The sequence below is a fragment of the Astatotilapia calliptera genome, chromosome 3 (assembly GCF_964374335.1).
Source record: "Astatotilapia calliptera chromosome 3, fAstCal68.1, whole genome shotgun sequence".
Lineage (NCBI taxonomy): Eukaryota > Metazoa > Chordata > Actinopteri > Cichliformes > Cichlidae > Astatotilapia > Astatotilapia calliptera.
Window position 1 is genome coordinate 71,620,277 of NC_137424.1, and position 23,148 is coordinate 71,643,424.

At 42.1% G+C, this 23,148-nt stretch overlaps 1 protein-coding gene across 5 annotated transcripts in view; it reads left to right on the forward strand.

The window, feature by feature from the left end:
- Positions 1–23,148, forward strand: part of LOC145425769 (uncharacterized) — a 51,318-nt gene that overhangs the window by 15,198 nt on the left and 12,972 nt on the right. For 2 of the 5 annotated variants that reach the window (XM_080299092.1, XM_080299091.1), the window contains exon 2: positions 19,165–19,264. The exons of 2 other annotated variants lie outside the window; for them this stretch is intronic. Coding sequence is in view for 1 of the 3 variants with exons in the window: in XM_080299089.1 (XP_080155215.1) it covers positions 19,580–21,217 (1,638 nt within the window). In the remaining 2 variants the exon portion in view is untranslated. Of the gene's footprint in view, positions 1–19,164; positions 22,130–23,148 lie in introns of those variants that run through there. One more of the 5 variants, XM_080299089.1, reaches the window with a different exon arrangement.

The window sequence follows — 23,148 nt, forward strand, 5'->3', positions numbered from 1 at the left end:
ATGTGATGGGATTTCCGGCTCTTTCAGCTCGGCTCACTAAAAAGAGCCGGCTCTGTCGGCTCCGAACCGGCTCTTCAGGTTGTTTTGTTGCTTTAATTAATTTATTATTAACAATAATATAAAATTATGCACAAAAGGAATTACTAATGTAAAAAAAGAAGTGGTTTTATTTATATATGTTTATATATAAATATATGCGGTGGCCCCTAGAGACAAAACATGTACAAACTCCAAAACACATTTCTAGCCTTAACTGAACTTTCAAAACCGCTACCTAGATCACTTACATTACACAATTGAAAGCATGTGTGTATTGTTTGTGTATTTATACACAAGCACTCATATATATTCAAATAATAAAAAAAAAAAGTTCATTTACCTGTTACTACCACACACCAAATCCGGTCGTTGGTACTTGCTGGCTTGTGTGGCCACTAGGTAACAAAAGCTCAACACTGCGCCCGAGCATCCTGGAGCACTTCTGTTGTGTTTTGTACGTGTTTTGGAGTTTTTACGTGCTTTGTCTCTAGGGGCCACTGTAAATATACTTTTATTTATTCACTCCACACAAAATGTAATAAATAAATAATATAATACAAAAACCAACTATTTACATTTCAACTTTTAACTATTTAAATTTTCAGCTTTTTTCCTTTTAAACAAATTTAAAGTGAAAGAACACAAAACACTGCAAACCACAACACAATTAAATATAAATTAAAATATGAAAACAAAAAGAACATGCACATTCTCTGCCATTTGGGCCTGCATGAATAAACTTTCTGAATCCTTTATCATCCGCAACTGAATATAGTTTTGGATGATTACTATACCTTTCTAATGTGACGTTGATGTCCCTGGCTGTTTCCCTCCGGCTCCGGAAAAAAAGTGCAAGAGAGAGAGAGAGAAAAAAACCCGGTTCCCAATAAGGAGCCGGCTCGCGTCGTTCACTCCAAAGAGCCGGCTCTAAGAGCCATTTCGTTCGCGACCGACACATCACTACTGCAAGTGCGCTGTTGGAGAAACGGAGCTAGGCAGACAGAGGAGAACTGAAGATTGACCAGGTACCAAAGTAAATCATTCATACTGTACAAAAAATGTAAATATGACGGTGTATCACGAAAGATTGATATGAGTTTCATTGATATGAAACTGATCACTTGACCAATATTACGTTACTTGCTCTTCAAGTTAATCAACAAATGGCGAAATGAAAAGCTGAACAACAACAATGCTGTTTCTTTAGAGAGTCTTAGCTTATGTGTGTTTATTTCATATTTTCAGTTGTTTCCCTCCACGGTTAAATAAATCTGTTTCAGTAATGCACTGATATACAAGAATGGACATAAGGAGCTTCTTTCAAAGAAAAAACTCAGGTAGATGTTATTTTATATATTATGCTTTGTATGTTGTTCAGTATATCTATGCAAAACAAGAGGACTTTCAATACACAGCAGTATATTCACAGTTGAAACCAGATATTTACATACACTTTATGGAAAACACAAGAACATTTTTTTACTGTACAACATCAATTTAGAGTAAAGTTGTTTTGTTTTAGATAAATAAATATTGAAATATCTTTTGACTTAGTTAAATGTCAGAATAAAGAGAGACAGGGCTGTCTATTTTAATCACTTTCATCAAATTTAGGAGTACATATACACTAAGTTTATTGTTAATTAATAAGAAAACTCCAGACGATTCCATTCTGCGCTGAAGAAGCTTCTGATAGGTTAGTAGAGTCCATGTGAGTAAATTGGTGGGACAGCTGTGGATGCATATAAGACAAAACACAGAGCCTGTTTCTTTGAAATGGGAAAATTAAGAGATATCAACCAAAACACCAGGAAAAGGATTGTGGAGCTCCATAAGTGTGGCTCAATTTTGAATACAATTTGGTGCCATTTAAAATTAAGAAATACAGATAGTTTCTCTATTTACTCTTAAAGTTAACAAATATGTTTTTTATATTTATCAATCTAAAAAAATAAACATTTACTGTATTTCCCGGACTATAAAAGCGCACCTGAATATTAGCCGCACAAGCTAAAATCAGGAGAAAATCCTGTTTTGTACATACATTAGCCGCACCTGACCAAAAGCCGCAGGTGTTTCAATGTTGACTTATCATATGTAAGAGAATATGCACAAAGCGAATTGTCAGGAAAGAGATGGCTGTTTGGAGAAACACCCCTTTTATTAATATTTTGAAAAACAAGTTATGGGTACATATTTGCATAACTTTTTAGGTATATGTACAAGTAGCGGTAATTACAAGTACGAAACATGTACTGTGCTTCATGAATGAGTAACAAATGTAGTACATAACAATAACCTACAGCACACCAGAAAAATAGATTCAGACTACCTTTTAGGCTCAGGTGCAGTGACACGGCTTTAACAAGAAGAAAAGTCAGTCATTCACCACCATCTTTCTCATCTTCCTGCGCACTAAAACCACCAAATTCCTCTTCTCCAGTGTCGGATACGAACAGGCTCAGGATTGCTACGTCATCCACTCTCAGCTTCTTTCCTTCGTTGTCACTTTCAAAACCAAAGAAATCCTTGTTGTCAGTGTCGGAGTCGAACACCCTCAGAAGGGCCGTGGCGGAGTCACATGCCCTTCCGCCAGGCAACGTAGTGCCGTACAACAGCGGAACAAACAAAACAAATTGTCTTACGATATGATAAAAATCATGGACAATCCATAGAAAAGCCGCACCTGACTAAAAGCCGCAGGGTTCAAAGCTTGTGCAAAAAGTAGCGGCTTATAGCCCGACAATTACGGTAGTCTGATTTGATTTTACAATTAAAAAAGTGTATCTGTTTTGATCTGAAGAGTATGTAAATATCTGGTTTCAACTGTATATTTGATGATTGTCAGCACAAAGAGGGAGAGAGAGGGAGAGAGAGGAGAATGAGGACAGAACAGTAAGGGAACAAGAGCAGGTGAGAAACACATGTTAGTCAAATGGTTGTTTACCAAAATCTGTATCATAGGTACTTGTGTATCTCGTACCTAGTGTTTCTTTTCAGGTTTGTTATTTTTCAAGTTATATATTTATTAAGTTATGCAGGCTTATGAAGGTTAAATAATTATATAAACTTTTCTGAATGTAAATAGTGTACTTTTGGTAGAATTAAAAAAATAAGTGTAGTGCGGGTCTATGATGATTTTTAGTGCTACTATCATCTAGTTCTGATTCTGGTTCTGTCTTGGTTAAGTCCTAAGTAGTCCTGATTTTGAACTGTTGTAGTCCTGTTTTAATTCCGGATCAGTTCTGGGTCTGGTTGAATTGGGGTTTAGTCCTCGTGTCTTGATGCAGCCCCAACTTTGTTCTGCCTTGCTGCTTAATTAAAATACTAGTTTAAGGTGTCCTGCATATGTGATATATATTTTTTCCTATATGAATTCATTCCTTTTTGAACAAAATTCATAATAAAGCCTATTAATCTTTCAGTCATTTCTACCCTCACTTAATTTCCTTTTGCTGCTCAGCTCTCACACAGTGGCTCAGTTATGCTCCAATTAATCTTTCAGTAATGTCTACCCTCCCCCCCCCCCCCCCCCCCCAAAAAAAAGAAGAAGAAAAAAAGAATCCCACATCCATACTACCCTTTAGGGCTAAGCCCCGGGTGTTTCAGATGTCTGCTTCCGAATGAAATACGGCAGTGGAGTAAAGACCCAGAGTACTTACCACCACTGTCCTGCCCCGATATCTTCACGTATCTTGTCAACCCTGACCCTAACCCTCACGTTCGGATTTCGGAGTGCCCTATGTTTAACGTTGGTAACCAGTCTGGATTTGTTTGATTCATTTCATAGGCAGGCTTCCCTACAGTTGTGCGAAAGAGTTAGCAAATCGTTACATAGCACGTATGTCTCCACAGTCACTCAATTCTATGTTTGTTTGTGTAACGCAAAGTTATTTAAGGACTAGTTTATGTCAATGGATGAATTTACTGACTGATGCGCAGAAGAAATACTTCTTTATGGAGCCTAGATGGTGTGAATGATGAGACCAAAGACTGCAATGTCTTGTACCAAAAATATATTGAATAAATAGGGGAAAGGGAACAAAATAATTAATACAACACACAACGTAAATGTCCACAATTAAATAATAAATCAATGCTGGGATTTTTTTCTGTGCAAGAGTCCTTTTGCTAAGAGTCCTTTTTTTGGTCCTTTTCTTTTTAAAGTTCACTTTTAAGGTATTCCTCCTTAGGGTCCAGCTGCATACAATGGGGAAATATGTCCATAATCCAAAGACGGCTAAGTGGGGGAAAACAAAGAATGTTCCTACCGGCTCGCCACTTCAATATGAAGAAGATCAATTCAAAGGGGAAAAAAAACCTGACCTGTAGGTCAGAAAAATGTCCATTAGCACATCAAGTTCGATTCAGTTTACCGGAAAACAAATATATTTTTCTGCAAGTCTATGTAATAATGCAAATCATAAATCATCATCAATCAATGTACAACAGTTAAATTATTAATCATCTTGGCTACGTAGCTTAATCTATACATTCCAGTAGCGTTCGCTACAAACAATACAAAAACAACAATAAAGAAAAACAACTGTCTAACAGACAGCATAGCCGAATTCAAGGCAACACATAACAATAATCATTCAATCGCACTTTGTTTCAAAGTAAGCCCATAAAAATGCTTAAGTAAATAAAAGTGTTCAAAAACAGTGCTTTTTGAACCGGAGTTCTGCTCGCGGTGGGAACACTGCCGCACAAAGTCATTTTTTAATCGCGAAAACGATCGGCTGGTTACTGACAACCAAAGGTTGAAAGATATTAAGGACATTTACCGCTGAGGTGAAATGAGGTTACAGATGAATTGAGGAGAAAACGCTTTGTTTTCCAACGCCGTTCTAAATGCCATAAGCTCACAGCCACAGCAGGAGTCGAACCCGGAAGTATCCCTTCACAGCCGGTTTTCAGAGTTGCCGCGACGTGGAAGGAGCCAATCAGAAGAGGGGCCTCAAATCAGCTGACATGGGTCATGTGACAGGGAGTAGTTGATATGGGTTACATTTGCAATTTCTATAACCTCCAAGAACCCCAACGATAATATTATTAAGCTATAAAGAGTGTTATGAACATACAGAACTTGCCGGAGTAAAAATGTCTGGAGCACACCAACAGATATCTGGAGAGCAAACTGGATATCAAGCCGTCTCATGGCTGCTATCCAGGCTAGACGCCTTCGTTTTGTAAGGTCCGCCATATAAGCTCCCTCATGATGCTTCCAGGTTGGGAAAGAATAAAAAAGACAAACCCTTTTTAAGCTTATTCCACAGCCGGCAACACAGCAAGTACGAACCATGGCTGTTGTGTGTGCCTTCGCTCCTTTTTCGCTTGCGCTTTGTTTGGACCCGGAAAATGGCGCATCAGGCCAAAATCCTTTCCACGCCCACCCCCGTGACATCACGCTCCAAAGCCCTATGGCGGTGACAACTCTTCCACAGTAGCAGGTAGGATTTTACTTTTTTTGAGGACGGCTAGTTTTACCTTTCCATACGGATGGTCTGTTTATGTTTTGATCAAGAGCCTTTTTTGGGCAGCTGAAGAGGAAAAGTCCATCTTATGGCCAACCTCTGATTGTATCTTGATCATATTACCCAGCAAAACCCAGTATCCAAGTTCATCTGTAACAGTCCTTGTGCCACAGATCCGCACTGTTGCTTCTACATTAAACAGAAGAGCAGCGACATGGCTGCAGGTCTCCGCAACTCCGGCCATACAGGTGCAGTGGACGGCTTCAACCTTCCCTGTGATGCTACAATGACCCATGGTCACAGGTCATTAATCAATGTATAAAACTAAAATAAAATGTATTTTTAGTGACACAGGATACATATCCTAGTATCCAAGTTCATCTGTAACAGTCCTTTTATATACTACAGGAAAAATGAAAATAAATAGTTTATTTTGATGCATTATAATATTTCCAACAGTGTAATTTCAGTTCTAAGGATCCCAGAAACAATACGGAAAAGCATGAAGTCAAACATCATCATCATCATCATCATCATCATCATCATCATCATCATCATCATCATTTATTTATATAGCACTTTAAAAACACACCTGGTAGACCAAAGTGTTGTACAATAGTAATATGCACATGACTTTTATGAACATCAACATAGGCTTATAAGGCCCACAAAAATGACGTCACTTCCGGTTTCGGGCAGGTAATGGCGGACATGCAATAATTTGCACTGATGTATATGCCAACGTAAGAAGTGTTATGAACATCGGCAAAGCGTGTTTCTGGAATATTATGTTTTTGTTGCTGCAAGTTTGGAATATTATGTTTTTGTTGCTGCAAGTGCTTCTTATGCAAATTTTTCTAAAGCTATACAGGGAGTGCAGAATTTAGGCAAATGAGTATTTTCTCCACATCATCCTCTTCATGCATGTTGTCTTACTCCAAGCTGTATAGGCTCGAAAGCCTACTACCAATTAAGCATATTAGGTGATGTGCATCTCTGTAATGAGAAGGGGTGTGGTCTAATGACATCAACACCCTATATCAGGTGTGCATAATTATTAGGCAATGTCCTTGTCTTTGGCAAACTGGGTCAAAAGAAGGACTTGACAGGCTCAGAAAAGTCAAAAACAGTGAGATATCTTGCAGAGGGATGCAGCAGTCTCAAAATTGCAGAGCTTCTGAAGCGTGATCATCGAACAATCAAGCGGTTCATTCAAAATAGTCAACAGGGTTGCAAGAAGCGTGTGGAAAAACCAAGGCGCAAAATAACTGCCCATGAACTGAGAAAAGTCAAGCGTGCAGCCGCCAAGATGCCACTTGCCACCAGTGTTACGAGTTCAAAATTGGGGATGGAGACAAGAGAAAAAACCACAATAACAACACTGGTCCGGCCGGGTTAAGTCAAACAATGATTTTAATGATCACACATGTGGGAGATGGACACTGTATGCAGACAGCCTCAGATCTCAAAATGGTGGAGCATTGATCAAACTCTTATAGCCTCTGGTGCCCCCACCTTATCATAAAAGCCTAAACATTCACATGCTTTTCTCTCACACGGCGCCTAAGCTACGACCTTGGCTCCCCGTTTATCTGCTCCTGCTGAGATGGGGCAGAAAACTCCAGCATGTTCCGTTCTCTTCTAATCAGACAAATAAGGCGATCCCTTTCTGCAAACAGTATTTCTGATAACATCATAAAACAATATCATTTATCCACAATAAATCAGCAGTCTAATGTAATGCAAATCAGTTTAACTAATGCAATAGTTATCAGCTTCTTCTAATTCAGGAGAATAATGCAAACTAAAACTACATAATAATTCATAATCTTTAATTAAGGGTATAACATGGCATAAAATAATATTATAATCTAACAATTCCCCCTGATGAGGTCATTAGAATAATGAGCTCACCAACACCCTATAACCCAGTGTGGCCGGGTTCATCTCTTCTCACTCCTGAGGTCCTTTGTCCCCCTGATGAGCGAACCATAGGTGAGATGACCTCTGTGTTTGCGCAGTTCAAATGTAAGAAAAACAATTATTCCAACAATAGCAGAGCCTCTCGAACCTCGTTGGTCTGGTGTTCCTGGATTTCCGCCAACCCCTTCATGGTTATTGCTGTGTTTATGGGATCCATCCTTTTGAGGTGACTAGCTGGAGCCCAAACGCCATGACACTTGGACCCAGTTGGTGTCTCGGCAGTCACTGTGTCTGTCTCTGCTGCGGAGGATCCTCGCATCTCTGTGACCTCATCTGGTGTCTGTTCCTTTTTCTGTAAGAGACAGAAAACCAAAACACCTCTCTTCCTAACCCTAATAATCTAATGTTGTTATCTACTGACCTTCTAGTGATTCAGAATTGGTTTAGAATATTCAGAATGTCCCAGGGACTTATTCTAATCATATCCTATGTGTGTACGCGTGTTTGCATTTAGCCCTCTGCACTCAAGGCATTTCCTACACTTTATCAGTCCGGACCATCACGCCGAACAAAGCTTATGACCTTCAAAAGGCCGAGTGCAAACTCATTATAAGCACATTTGCAAGGTGTGTCTGAAGATTACTAAAACCACTCATATTAAGAGAAGACATCAAAAACAAATTAGCCTTTTTTTTTTTAATCCTCACCTTTGCCCCCCAAAAATCATGTGTTTGCTTCCGCCTACTGTTCCATATGGAGACACAATATTGCAGCTACAAGGTCTCCCAGGTTGTTAAGTTGATCTGCGTGTGATGCTCTGACCCAAGAATATGATCTTAAATGAATGTCATTTAATTAACTACCACTATTTAAAACTTGACTTAAAGATATAATTGAATAAAAGATCACAAAGAATAACATGATATCAGTGTTATGTAAGCACGTGCAGCCTTCCATGCTCGAAGTCACTCCACACCATAGATCAGCCAAACATCGCGCTGACTGTAGCTTTTAACCCTTATTAACTTGTGCACAACTCTATAATGAGCAACAAACTGCAATATGTATAAAAATGATCATGGTTACACCTGCAATAGAAGATCACATGATTATCCTGACACCTGTGAATATACGATTAAGAATAGAAGATTAACCTGCGGTTATAACAATCACTGGAAGACAAACGTTAGTACAATGTCAAAAACTTCAATAAATGTTTAATGCAATGCTTGTTATATGATTCTGATGCAATAATAAAGCTGATGCCAAGATAAGCGTAAAAACATCCCCTTTTATCCCATTTAACTTGGCACATAAATGTTTATAAATGCCTCTTTTAAATTCTATTTCCCCCTGTCTTCCCCTTACTGACCACAGCAGGGGAATCTTAGTTTTGAATCAGCCATGAATCCAGCTCACCTGATTCATCAGTGAGCCCCACCGTCACTGGCGTCTGACAGGGTGGCGCTGCATACTCTTCCTTTAATATCACTATTTTCAACCTGTTGATTAGAGTGCTTAAACCTGAAGTCGACTACGTCCACAACAAGTCAATACAGCTGTAAATGTGGCCAATTATCAATCTATTACCAATCAATAACAACAGATAACTTTTATTTTATACATGCTCTCAGTCAACCACTCACCCAGAGGATCTCCAATCCCAGGAAATTCCTTCTCCTCATTTAATGAGTCTGTCCTCCTTCCATGCCCTGGTAACTGGTCCCTCCAGAGCCACATCATCTCAAAATATACATACAACAAGCCAAACCACACCTTGGTCACACCAACCCTTTTCCGCCCTGAAGATGTTCAACGCCATCTTAGTCTGGACTGTCAAAGGTGACTTTAACGCTGACTGTTCCGACAATTCATTTTATAACATTTCCTGGTCAGATTTGCCAATCTCTGCACCGGGGTTTTAATCGTTTTGCCATTTTCATTAGTTTTCAGTTTTATTTAGTTTCGACTCCAGATTTTCAATTTTATACCAGTCGTAATTAGTTTTTTTTACCAATTCTTTGCTAGTTTAGTCTAGTTTTTATTTTCAGAAAGTCCTTAATTTGAGTTTAGTTTTGATTAGTTTCAGTTATAGTTTTAGTTGTGTTTTGCAAAAATTAAGTGTAACCAAATCCTAGTTCCATTATATCAATCATGCTCTTCCGCTTATCCTTGGGTATTGAGACTATTAACTCTTGCAGCACCGAGTGGTCCTAATTTTAGTTCAAATGAATTGATAACCTTTTTGAAGGCGATTGACTCACACATTTATTTAGATGTCCCAGTCCTGTTGTCTCGGGATGCATCACGCTGCCTTATCTGGGGTTAGCTGTTTTCTGGGGATGCTGGTTAAGTGGGGGAGCTCTTCAAGGAGGGGGAGTGTGCTCCCCCTGATGAGCTCTTCAAGGTAAGCTAGGTTAACCTTCTTGTGTGAGCTTTTCAAGTGCACTTTAAAGTTTGTGGGATTTTTAGTTTTATAAATGTCCCTCATAAACCCCTTTTGACCCAGTAATTCATTTTTGCGCACTGTAGTACACATTTAGTTTTTGCTTGTAGCTCTCCTACTCTACTTGCCACTCCTCTAAGTCCTGATGTTTCTTAGAGAGGACAACAGTACCTTTAACATTATATCACATGTGTGGGTGTGGCCTTGCCAATTGTTTTTCCCACCTTTTCAAAATGGCTGGCATGCCCACAAGCACATTTTATGGAAGAAAGAAAGGTAAGCTTGATATTTACATTTAAAATGTTTTGTTAAACTCAGATTTTTATTAATTTTCAAAAATAAACATCTAGTAAATAATTTGAGGGGTCTTTAAGAATTAGGCTTATTAGGGTTTTTTGTTTTTTATCTCTATAAAAGTTGATTGACTCTTTACAGTGACCCGCTATGGTTAATAATAATCTGCTCACTTATGAGTGAAATCAAACCTTTTCTTCACTTTAGCATTTAACATTCCCAACCATATAATATGATACATTAATCGAAATACAGCTAATAAAACACAATTTTCTTAATGTAAACATCAGTAACTCAAAATTAGCAACCAAAGGGTTAAGTCTGCAGTTCACACTCCTGTGAAGCTACAGCCTCCCCCCTTAGTCTCTATCATCCTTCTGTTCTTGCAAAAACAAAACAAAGCAAGACAAAACATCCACCCTTCTTTTACAGGCTTGGTGAATTGTTTGTGGACATTCACTAATCCTTGTCCCCTAAATCTACACAGATGCCCTCTGGGTGGCATGAAATCCATTTAACCAATAAACAATCAATGGGTTCTTGTTGTTGTAACAGACTCCGTATTTGGATGTTTGTGTGTGTAGCAAGTACATAAGCTAAAATAATTTAAGTTGGTTATGAGTAGTTGGGCTAATTCAGAAGATATCAGATTCGGCTCTAGGAGGTGAGTGAAGTACAATAAACATACAACCACAGATATTGTGATTACAGTTATTATTTATAGTGAAAATAAAGTGCAATTACCAAATACCAATATTTATAAATTCTGCAGACAGGAAAAAGATAAAACATAATTCAAGCTTGTAAAATATCCGCTGCACAGCGGTGCAGCAACCTCCTCCAACCCCCGGCAGACAATGTCCATAAAGTTGCTATTTCATGATTGATATAAGTCCAACGCGTATGACAGTCTGTAACAGGTTGAAATTGGAAGTGTGATGATCAGAACTGAGATTCCAAGACTGAGATCTCGAAAGTGAGATTTGGGGGACTGAAAACCAGGGGGGAGAGTGTAGGCCGCAGCAGCCTCCTACCAGACCGCAGGAAGTTGTAGCTGGGGTTCTGGCTCGTTGGGCCTAGCTCGCCATCCAAGGTAGTGGTGTCGCTGTGGTCTCTCCAGGGCACCACTAGCCTGCACTATAATCACAGGACCACTATTAGCAAAATTCATCTAAATTTCCCAAGCTAGCTTTAGTTCCAGTGTACACAATAAAGTTCATGAGAAAATACCAATATACAAATACATATCCAACCATTGTAATAAATTAAAATAAATAACAATCTCTAATAACAAAACTACAGCCACGTAAAGTGAGAGTAGTAGTAATGTAGTAGGCCTCAGCCTTAGCTATCCCATCAGCTAATAGCACTGGCATACTGATACAGGTTACAAATACAAACAAACATTCAGGCTCAACTCACCATTCACTACGTGCGATGTCACATACGAGCCCCACGCATCTACCCGCGGCGGTATCAAAATACTGTTGAACGCAATCCACAATTAATTCAAAAACAAGTCAAGCTAGTAAACAGCGAAAAGCGCTCGCCCCACGTACCTGTTGCTTCCATCCGCTAACGCCTCTCCCCCGCGTCTTTTCGAGACGACAACCCGGAAGGCATATATCGGTGCCTCGCGAATATGATTGGTCACAACAGGCACGTGCAGACTCGCGGCGTGGCGTGCGTCACGACGCGTCGCGATGCCTTCACGGACACACTCCGGTTGGAATTTAAGATTCCAATTTAGTTATAGATGCAGTTCTTTTTATTTTTATGTGGGTTACATGTGCAGCATTTGTTAGTAAAGCATTCTTCATTGCATCAGCGTGTGTGTGTGGATCACTTCTCAGTGAATTGAATCAGCATTTCGATTTATGTGTGTGTGTGTCATTTCTCACTCAATCAACAAGTGCATATGTGCATATGTGTGTTTCTCTTCATTCTGAGTCAGTGCATGTAGATGTGGGTGTTTATGTTCATCACTTTCCTGTTCTGGTGTTCTGGGTAAACCACGGCCTGAAGCGTGCCCTGGGGTCCTGCCCTCCTCCTTTTCAGTCCGTTTGCATCCGTTGGTGCTGCTGCTCAAAGTTCTGTCCATACTGGTTCTGGCCCCAATTGAGGCAGTCCTTTTCTCCAGTATCCTGCATCTTCTCCTTGTTCCGCTCCTCCTTAACTTGACCCTTTTGCTTCTGTAGCTCCTTCAGGGCTTGCTCCTGCTGTTGGAGCTTTTTCGTCAGGTTTGGCGACCTCCTGCTCCAGCAAGCTCCGGCCTGATTCGAAGTCCTGTGTCTGGGACTCCAAGCCTGATGGGTTCGATTATCAGCCAGCTCCTCCTGAGCCATGTTCAGTTCCTGCTCTGATGCCTTGAGCTCTTACTGAGGGCAGAAACCTCAGAGTCTTCTCCGTACAAGTCAGAATGAAGTCCATTGATGTTTCCCTTGCTTTGCTCCACGGCCTTCTACAGCTTTGCTGTTCGGCTCTTCTCAGAGGTCAGCTCCTGGCCGAGCCCCGACACCTGTGCCTTCAGCTTATTTTCTCCTGGTGCTTTTGTTCATTCCAAGGTGCCTCCTGACCTCCTCCTGTCTCTGGCACGCCCTTTTTGCTGCCCGAACGTCCGTGTTGGTCCGTCACTGTCCTGCACAGTTTTAATGCAGAGTTGTTAAGGTCAGCATTCTTTTGCTCGGCCTCACTTTTCATCTGGGCTTAATGGGCGTCTCGTCACAGCTCTGTCAGCTGAAGCTGTCTGGAAATCTCCCCGTGTAGTGAAACGGGCCTTGGATTTAACGCTCTCCGTCTCCGCTGCATGAGATCGTTTTCCTGCAGCACTGTTGACATTTTCAGGTTGTTGTTGTGGGTCCAGCTGCTGTAGCATTTGGTCAGGGTCACATCAAAGATGGTAGAGGAGAGAGCAAAGATGGTAGGGGGGAGAGCAGGAGTCCAGGTCAGCCTCGGCTTTCCGGGCCGACAAAGCAGCCTGTAATCAAGCATAAAGAGAAAAAACAAAACGAACACAAAGTCAAAGTCAAAGTCAACTTTATTGTCAATTCTGCCACATGTACAGGACATGCAGAGAATAGAAACTTCGTTACTCTCAATCCCTAGATAAAATAGAAAATGAACATTTAAATATAAGAGTGATTAAAAATGCAAGTAAAATATTTTAAAGTAAAAAAAATTAAATAATATAATACAATTTTACATATAACAAGAAAGCTATACAATATACAATATAAGGGTAAATGACATTGAGTGCAAACCAGGCAGAGTAGTGCAAATAGGCAAATAGTGCAAATGGAGATTTAGTAATGTACGGTAAGAGATAGTGTATCACAAAGTCTTATGAGGTAATGGCAGTCCAATGCTCCACAAAGTGACTGGTAACTGGTGCAGGCCAGTGAGTGAGTCAGAGAGTGTGTGTGTGTGTGTGAGTGTGTGTGACAGAGTTCAGTGAGACCGTGGAGGAGAGAGGGGAGAGGGGGCAGAATCGGGAGGGAGTTTAGCTTCCTGACAGCCTGATGGATGAAGCTGTCCTTCAGCCTGCTGGTCCTGGCCTGGAGACTCCGCAGTCTCCTCCCCGACGGCAGCAGCTTGAAGAAGCTTTGCATTGGGTGCGTGGGATCAGCCGCTATGCAAAGGGCTTTTTTAGTGAGACGGGTGCTGTAAATGTCCTGGAGGGAGGGGAGAGAGACACCAATGATCCTCTCTGCAGCCCTCACTATGCGTTGGAGGGTTCTATGACAGGACGCATTGCAGCAACATAATAAGAAAAAAAAAAGCACCATCACAATAAACTAGCTAGCAATCGATATCAATAGTTACTAAATAATAAACGATATTGTGCAGCACGCAAGATAGACAGCGCACAATGTGCTTTGAGGCAGCAGCCAAGAAAGCTGTAGTCCGCGTCTGTGAATACCCATGTGTACACCTGTGTGCATACCTGTGTGGATCAGCATGCTTGCATTCCAAAGGTTTCTCCATGTAATGATCTGCTAGGGAGTGTGGGGAGCCACAGCCCTATCCTTTATGGTATCAAGCAGGTATGGAGGAGATCAAAACTCCAGACATCCAGAGGCCCCCAGAACACAAGAGACCAAGGAAGACCCACAGAGGGGCAGCCGCGCCACTGTCCCAGTAAGAGCTGAGGAGAGTCCCAGATGAGGGCTCATTCAGCAGCCGCGGAGCAGAAGCCAGGGGAGTTGCAGTGACGTGCCCGTGAGCTCCGCTGGCAGCCAGCTGTGCCTGAGTGACCGAGCCCCAGGCCGAGAGGCCGGGGGCACCCCACCTCCGAAGTGGTCCGAGCGAGCCCCAGGCTCCAGGCCCCGATAAGCGGCCGCCAAGGAGTGAGCCGGTGTGTACCTGGATGCCCACCCCCAGACACAAAGAACCACCAACGCACCGACACCTGAGGGAGTACGCCACCGGCAGGGGAAGTGGTGGTGGGTGGAGATAGGCCCTCCAAGGTTTGGAGGCCTGAGATGTCCCCAGAGAGGTGGCGTCTGATACCCAACTTGACATATAGATACAAACATACAGGCACACACAGACACAAACATCCATTCCCACCCTCATGCTCTCATGTGCACTTCACACTCAACCGATGTGGAGACAGACATAAAGAGACGCTGTATACACGATCACACTCCCCAAGCGTACTCTACAAACCGGGTCTAGGTACCCTTGCCCCTGGAGGGGGGAACTGCACCCAGACCCAGGTGGTGTTACCCTTTTCCCTGCGGCGGGGAGAGGCAGACCGCCCCGACTCCGCAGCAGCAGGGAGGCTGTGGTTGTGGTGGAGCGGGAAGAGGGAGGCAGCTGGAGATGGGGAGAGAAGGAAGGGAGCGGCAGGTGACCCCTCCCTGGGGCCAGCTCCCCCGCTGACCCCAGTAGGCACTCCCATACTCTGCGACCCGCCAGGTAAAGGGGGCCCAGGCCCATCCAGACCGGGGCCCAGCGCAGCAGCGCCCCCCGGCCCCACAGAGCCCGGGACAGTCCACCCAACCCCACCCACAGAGAAAACTGCACCCCCCCCCCCCCCCCCCACCATCCACTCATCTTCCAGATTACATGAGACGATAGACGCCCAGGCTGAGATCTTCCTCCACCTCTCCTGTATCTCCTCCTCCTGCAGAGAGTTCCTGAGGAGAGGCTGAAGGAGGAAAGCTCCTGCAAGGTGTGACAATCTCCCCCACCATTTGAAGAGCCCCCCAGGTGACTCGACACACCGGCGGCACCATGTGCCAGGGATGGGCCCCCACGCACCCACCTGCCCACAACCCCAGCAACACACAAACCAGGACCCAAGTCCCCGAGGCCCGATTAAAGTTATAGTTTTTACACAGCTGAATAAACCTCAAGCAGACAGCTGATTATCAGAAGTGTGAGATGCTGAGAATATACTCCGGTGTCCTGTTAGATTTTAGAAAGCAAGGAGTTTATTAAACTTCACCGAAACAATCTGCAAATTTCATTAAAATTTAATAAACTATCATCTTGTCTTTATTTTTAGTTAGCACATACCTTAAACACTTAAAGCTGTAAGCTAATGATAGTTATATAAGAGCAGATGCTGCTGTACGTTTTACGTCCAATGGATGATGATCTGATTAGTCGACTAATCGCAAAAATAATCGGTGACTAGTCGACTATCAAAATAATCGTTTGTGGCAGCCCTAGTCAGCACAAACCCTCCCCTAGCCCCGCTGCACGCAGCCACGAGGAAACGGTCAGAAAAGAGCCCCCAACCGGACATGACCGCTACCCCGGGTTGGGCCAGTGTCTTTTTTGAAGTTAAGTTGTTGTCCTGCAACCCAGAGAGTTTATTTGTTAGTAGTGGATAAACTTTATTATTTAACAACAGGTGTATGTTAAGTTTCGCTGCTTTAAACTTGCTGGAAAATCTTCACGTGTTCATGAATTTAAGCTGTTTCTTCATTGCACGTGTGTGCGTTTGTAGGTGGGTTAATTTAACTTTTTTTTTTCTTTTTTTTTTTTTTTCAAACGAGGCATTCCTCTAGCACGTGCCTCTCTCACATTACTCTGCTTGTGTGTGTTTTTTGTTTCACCTTTTGTTGTGATGCTCCGGACACCTTCCCAACTTCCACAAGTCTGTTGGCCCCAATTTTATGTGTTAAAAACTTCTCTTAATTTCTCCTTTAATTCTCTGCTAGCTGCTGTCTTTTCCACAGCTGCTGATTCTTGCTGAGTGTGGTTTCCATTACTATAATTTTGCTTCGGCCGCTGTGCTTGTGGGGGCAGTTGGTCCAGGCCCATAGCCACCTGTATCAACACACTAAGAGATTTATTTAATATCATTTTCATCACAATCTTACTATGCCGGCTGAAGTGCCGGTCTAAATCATACATGATTTGTCTCTTCTATATCAAAACCCAGCCAAACATCAAACATTCACCCTAGTCATTCAAAACCTTATTTGTAATATTATAATCAGCAAAATCAGCGTTTTAATTACAGGCATGTATCATTATTTACAAATCATAATTATAAAACTCAATAACACGCTAAACAGCAAGCAAAACTCCTCTGTGCGCTTCACAGCAGCCACCTCATTTGCATGTTCACACACAGTCTAAAAATAGCTCGCAGCGCTGCAGCTGCACGCCACACACAGTCTCACACAAAGCTCTGTTATTTTATATTACAAAGACGTCTTATATTTACAATCACTGACAGGCCTGACAGATTTAGCACCTAACAAATTTCGACAAATTTAAGTTAACGGGTCCAACCGAAGAAAGTCTAACTTTTTTGTAATCAATTAACCAGTATCTGTTTCCTCCAGAACAACCTATGGCCTAATTTCTAAAGTTCCTAACTCAATTTAACTGTGTCCAAAAAAGCACATCACACCGTTTCAAACGGTGAGGAGACTCTAACTCCTAGCTTATTCCATGATGCCCTGTACCCCACAGATAAGCCAAACTGAACTAACCCTGTTCGCCGACAGGTCAAGACCGCGCGTCCATGGCCAGGAGGGAGCGTAACCTCCGGGCTATGCGCTTCTTAGCAGTTTCCGACTGCCGTCCTATAATAATTTATAACACTTTGAAACAACAGTCAACACCCTAAAACAAGAGTCTGACTAAGGCAAGTGCAACCTAGAGGTCAATGGAGCCTTTCCCTCACTTATAATCACACAGGTCCACACTTATAACCAATTTGGACTTTAACCAACAACATGACCAATTCCCTACCAAACTACTTGAGCCTTTAACTCAATTTCTTGGGACTCTAACCCAGCATTTCTTTCATACTTTTTCAACTTCATTAAATACTCTTAACCGACTTTAACTGCATTAGACACACGCGGATCCTCATCAAAATCAAAACAGACCCTCTACCAGTAATTTCAGTGAGTAGACTTTTAATTTAATCATGTCCAATTTGGCACACTTTGGAAATAATTCAACAGGTAGATCATTAAAATCATCGTTTGACTTAACCCGGCCAGACCAGTGTTGTTATTGTGGTTTTTTTCTCTTGTCTCCATCCCCAATTTTGAACTCGTAACAGCTTGGGGGCTCGTCCTGTGGTATTGGGGTGGAAGTTAGAGGTTTGGACGGTCCGAGGTTGTCGAACGGACAGGCACAAGCCAGTGGTCTGACGTGAGTGGGCATGAGCCTGTCAAACCTGGTAACTTGTTTTTTGATACTAACCGCTGAAACGTTTCATACAGCATTGTTTGAAATGGAATAGAAACAGTTTTTGTTCATCTGTTTATTTTTTTATGAGCTTTGTTTGATTTGTTGAGTATCTAAAGCTGTAAAAACATGATTGTTGGGCTTCATTTCTGTCCTGAACAGTCATTTTAAGATTAGCTAGTAAATAACAATTAGCTAATGTTGTTCATGAGACTAAAATCATCTCATGTTGGTGATGTAAATATTATACTGCCAATATTACAGTTATTATTATATTAATCATTATTAGTTATTACAGCATTGAACTTGAACTCTGTGTCAAATACTGAGCTTCAGTAAAGATTCAAGTTGCATTTATTTATGTCCTATCACCTTAAATCTTCACTCAAAGACAAGTATCTTTGACAGTGTATATATAGATGTATCTGAATCGGAATAGTGTTTATTGGCCAAGTATATGTGCAGACACATACAGGGAATTTGGTTTCAGTAGATGGTGGCTCTCAAGCACAGCAATGTAAATCACACACACACACACACACACACACACACACACACACACACACACACACACACACACACACACACACACGTGTCTATATATACACATACATACACAAAGCTGTGTAAACCAACTATAAATAACTAATCTAAACTTATATACATAAAATACAGAAATGAATGAGGTGGAATGAATACTACAAAATGTACATAAGGTGCAGTTGCAGTCTGGCAGTGGGAGCAGTGTGACAGGTCAACTGTTAAGAAGGGAGATGGCGAGGAGAAAGAAACTGTTCCTGTGTCGGGTGGTCCTGGTCTGCAGGCTTCTGTACCGTCTGCCAGAGGGCAGCAGATCAAAAAGTCTGTGTCCAGGGTGTGAGGGGTCTGTGATGATTTTCCCTGCCCGTTTCCTGGTTCTTGAGAGGTACAGATCCTGGATGGAGGGCAGGGGGGTGCCGATGATCCTTTCTGCTGCCCGTACAGTCCGCTGCAGTCTGCTCCTGTCCTGTTTAGTGGCTGCTCCATACCAGACTGTGATGGAGGAGCACAGGACAGACTCAATGACTGCAGTGTAGAACTGGATCAGCAGCTCCTGTGGAAGAATGTATCATATATAAGATACAAATATTGTTATTTCATTTTGTTGGCATTACTAAATTTGGCTCAGTTCTTACATATATTTGTAACAATATATGTAGATTAATGTTGTTCGTGTGTAATTTACGTTGAGTAGGCTAACCACGTTATTACATTAATGCATGTAAGGTGAACTAGCAAACACCGTCATAGTTACATGGCTTTCTTCTTGTCTGATGGCAGATACTCCCTTCACCCTGGCCAAAAGGCTAAAATGACCAAAGAAAAAATGGGAAACGGCTAAACATGAGAGGTTTTTGGACAAACTTTGCTCCTTCCCTTTGTGAGTGTGGACGCTTCATCTCTTTGCTCTTGAATGCTTTGCTTCTTATATTGATTTTTAATGATTTTTATGCTGATTTTTTCCCTTTTTTCCCTTTTTTCCGTGTGAGCTTACCTGCGATAACTTCTGGACACTTATAGATCATTAGGACTAAAGTGTTCTTAACAGAAACAGCAACATTTTTACAGTTACCTTGTCCTCAGCGCTCCGTGTGTCTGTGGCCTAGACACAGCTGAAGCCTGATTACAGCGTCTGGGCACCGAGCAGCCTCAATAGCCTGGAAAGGTGCTAACCGCTAGGCTAACTAGCAACAAGATGCCTTCCCTCTCCACAGATGACTACCACAGCCTCCTGCAGAAGATTGCAGTACTGGAGACAAAAATTCATCGCTTAGAAGTAAACGTGGAGGTAAATGGACTGTGTGGAAATGAAACAACCTTGCCTTTGATTCAAAACAATGGCGATGAGCAAGCTAGTACACAGCTAAGGAGCACAGATAACATGACCAAGAAAGTAGACTCTGTGCATTATTATAAATCCTCAAGTGATAATCCCCCCTTAGACTGTCTTGGTGCAAAACCAAGACATAAATCATGTCTCCTGGAAGGGGGAGGACGTATCACAGGCAGGGCACAGCGAGCTGAAATCTCTGAAACCGACTGGCCTTCACTTCCTACGAGACAGAGAAGCTCTTCTACCCCTGTATACGGGAGGAAACAGGACTGGACAACCGTGAATAGGAAGGTTAACAACAAACCTCCAAAACAACTGAATGTGAAACTGCAGAACAGATTTGCTCCACTATCAAAGGACCCTGGATCTATATCGGACAACCATCCATCTAAAAGCAGCGAAATAAGGTCTGAAAATCTGTTGAAAAGTGAAAGGCCACAGGGAAAGCTAAAGGCTAGGCCTGAAACTCTGATTGTGGGTGACTCTGCCGTAAAGGATGTACAAAGGATGTGCGGTAAGAACACTAAAGTCCTCTGCTTTCCTAACGATATGGTCAACAACCTGAAGGAGAGAATTCTTCAAATTGCAGATGAATATCCAACTGTGACAAACATTGTTCTGCATACAGGGTCAAACGATGTGTCCAAACAACAGTCGGAGGTTCTGAAATGGGACTTTACTGGATTACTAAATACTGTAAACTCTCTGAATGCAGCTGTATTCATCAGTGGACCTGTACCGCCGGTCAGAGGAGGAGACGAGAGATTCAGCAGGTTGTTTACACTGAATAAATGGCTTATATCAGCATGTGCTGACCACTCAGTGCATTTTATCGACAACTTTAATATTTTTTGGGAACGCAGGCATCTGTTCAAAGCAAATGGATTTAATTTTAACAAGTCAGGGGTGAAACTGTTCACCTCCAACTTGTTTTATTCCATACGTCATCCATCTGTGCTTGGTGCCAAGGCTGAGATAAACGAGGAGTTATCTCATAAAGAGGAACAAACAGTACTCCAAGAACAGACAAAGCCCAGCAGAAACCTTGAGGAGGAGCTCCATTTGCCCCCACCCGGGAAGAGCCTCAGAAAGGAGAGACATCCATGGCATCTGAGGAAGAGCCTCAGAAAGGAGAGACATCTAAGGCAAGAAGAGGGGTCCCTATTTGCCTCCAACTCTCTCAACAACACCAACGACCAGGACAAGGGACCACGACCTTCCCCAGTCCCCCAAACCCCTGACAGGCCATCACCCTCCTCCCCCTCCCTTTCTCCCTCCTCCCCACACCTGAAATTCACTGAGGAGATGATGGAGCGGGTCAATGCTGGGCTCAGATCTACCCCCCGTCCCAATCCCTTTTTGTCCCCCATAAACCCCCCACCAGAGCGGCCAAAGGTTCGCCATCGAGCCCCACCCTCAACAGAGCAATCGAAGTCACATTGCCCAGCCTCGCCCCCCTTAGTTCCTCTTCATGCCCTGTCTCCGCAGTCTGATGTGTGATGTGTGGAGGGTCCGGGCTGTGAGGATTATGGCAGTGATGACTTTTCCCAGGAGAAGCTGGGACCCTGTTTACTAGAAGGTTTTAAAATTTCTGTACTTTTAGGTGACAGGAGACATGTGGCCTGGTCAAAACACAGAGAGCTGCACTCTAAAAGATCTTTAAACATAGTAAACATACCTTGTGTGCCACAGACTGCTCCCAAACACGAGGGGACAAGTAATACCTCTAAAACACTTAAGTTGGCTTTATTAAACATTAGATCTCTAGCTGGGAAAACATTTTTAATTAATGATTTAATCACTGAGCACAGCCTTGATTTTATGTTTTTAACTGAAACTTGGTTGGACCAAAGTAACAGTGGAGCTGTTCTCATCGAGACGACCCCTCCTAACTACAGTTTTATCAGTGAGGTCAGGGTGAGCAGGAGAGGAGGAGGGGTTGCTGTCTTATTTAATGAATCATTTCAATGTAAGCAGCTATCTCCTGGAAGTTTTCAGTCTTTTGAATATGTGGCTTTACAGCTGAAGGCCCCATCCAAAGTTGTGTTTCTTAATGTTTACAGGCCTCCCAAATACTGCACAGACTTTTTTAATGACCTCAGTGAACTGCTGTCTGTGATCTGTGTTGATTTTGACTGTGTAATTATTGCTGGGGATTTTAACATTCATGTGGACAACCCTCAGGACAAAGGGACTAAAGACCTGAGTAACACTCTGGGCAACTTTGGGCTGACTCAGCATGTAACAGAGGCCACACATAATAGAGGACACACTCTTGACCTACTGATCTCCAAAGGCCTGAGCATTTCAAAGGTTACTGTGTCTGATGTGGGCGTGTCTGATCATTACTATGTTTTCTTTGAAAGTAAAATCTCAGCCCACACAAATATATCAACAACAGTGATCACAAAACGGTGTATAACTGAACACAGTAGTGCAATTTTTAACCAGGTCTTCCCATTAACACCTGACCTGTCCAGAGGGTCAGTCAATGAGCTCGTCAATAGCTTCAATGCTAACATGTTAAATGTAATGGACACTATTGCTCCCATTAAGGTGAAGGTTATCTCTGGAAGGAAAAAGTCTCCATGGAGAAACTCCACACTGGTGAAAAATGAAAAAAGAGAGTGTAGGAAAGCTGAGCGCAGATGGAGAAAAACAAACCTCCAGGTTCATTATGACATTTATAAAGAGAAACTTCACAATTATAATTTACAACTGAGGAATGCAAGGAGGTCCTACTTCTCTGACATCATCACTAAAAACAGCCATAATGCTCGGGTCTTATTTTCTACAGTTGACAGGCTAACAAACCCTCCTGTGTCAGTGGCAGCTGAACTTCATTCAACCATGGCCTGCAATGACTTTGCCAAATTCTTCACTGAAAAAATCCAAAAAATTAGACAAGCAATTGGTACATCAACAGCAGATCCAGGATATGTACTGTGTCCACCAAAAAACTGTTTAAACACCATGAAACAGTTTCAACCTATTAACAGCAAAGACCTGGAGGACATCTTAGGTCAACTGAACTCCTCCTCCTGCTGTTTAGATGTCCTGCCAACAAGTTTTTTCAAAAAGGTCTCAAAGACTTTAGAGTCAGACCTGTTACAGATCGTCAACTTTTCTTTATTATCAGGTGTGTTTCCAGCATCACTAAAAACTGCTGTAATCAAACCTATACTGAAAAAGGACAATCTTGACAAGACACAAATGAACAACTACAGGCCGATCTCAAATCTCCCGTTTTTAAGTAAGATCATTGAAAAAGCAGTTTCTCAACAGCTCAGTTACTTCTTAAAACAGAATAATTGCTACGATGCCTTCCAGTCAGGTTTTAGACAGAATCACAGCACTGAAACCGCTCTGACCAAAGTGTTCAATGACATATGTCTGAATACAGACAGTGGAAAAATGTCAGTCTTAGTTTT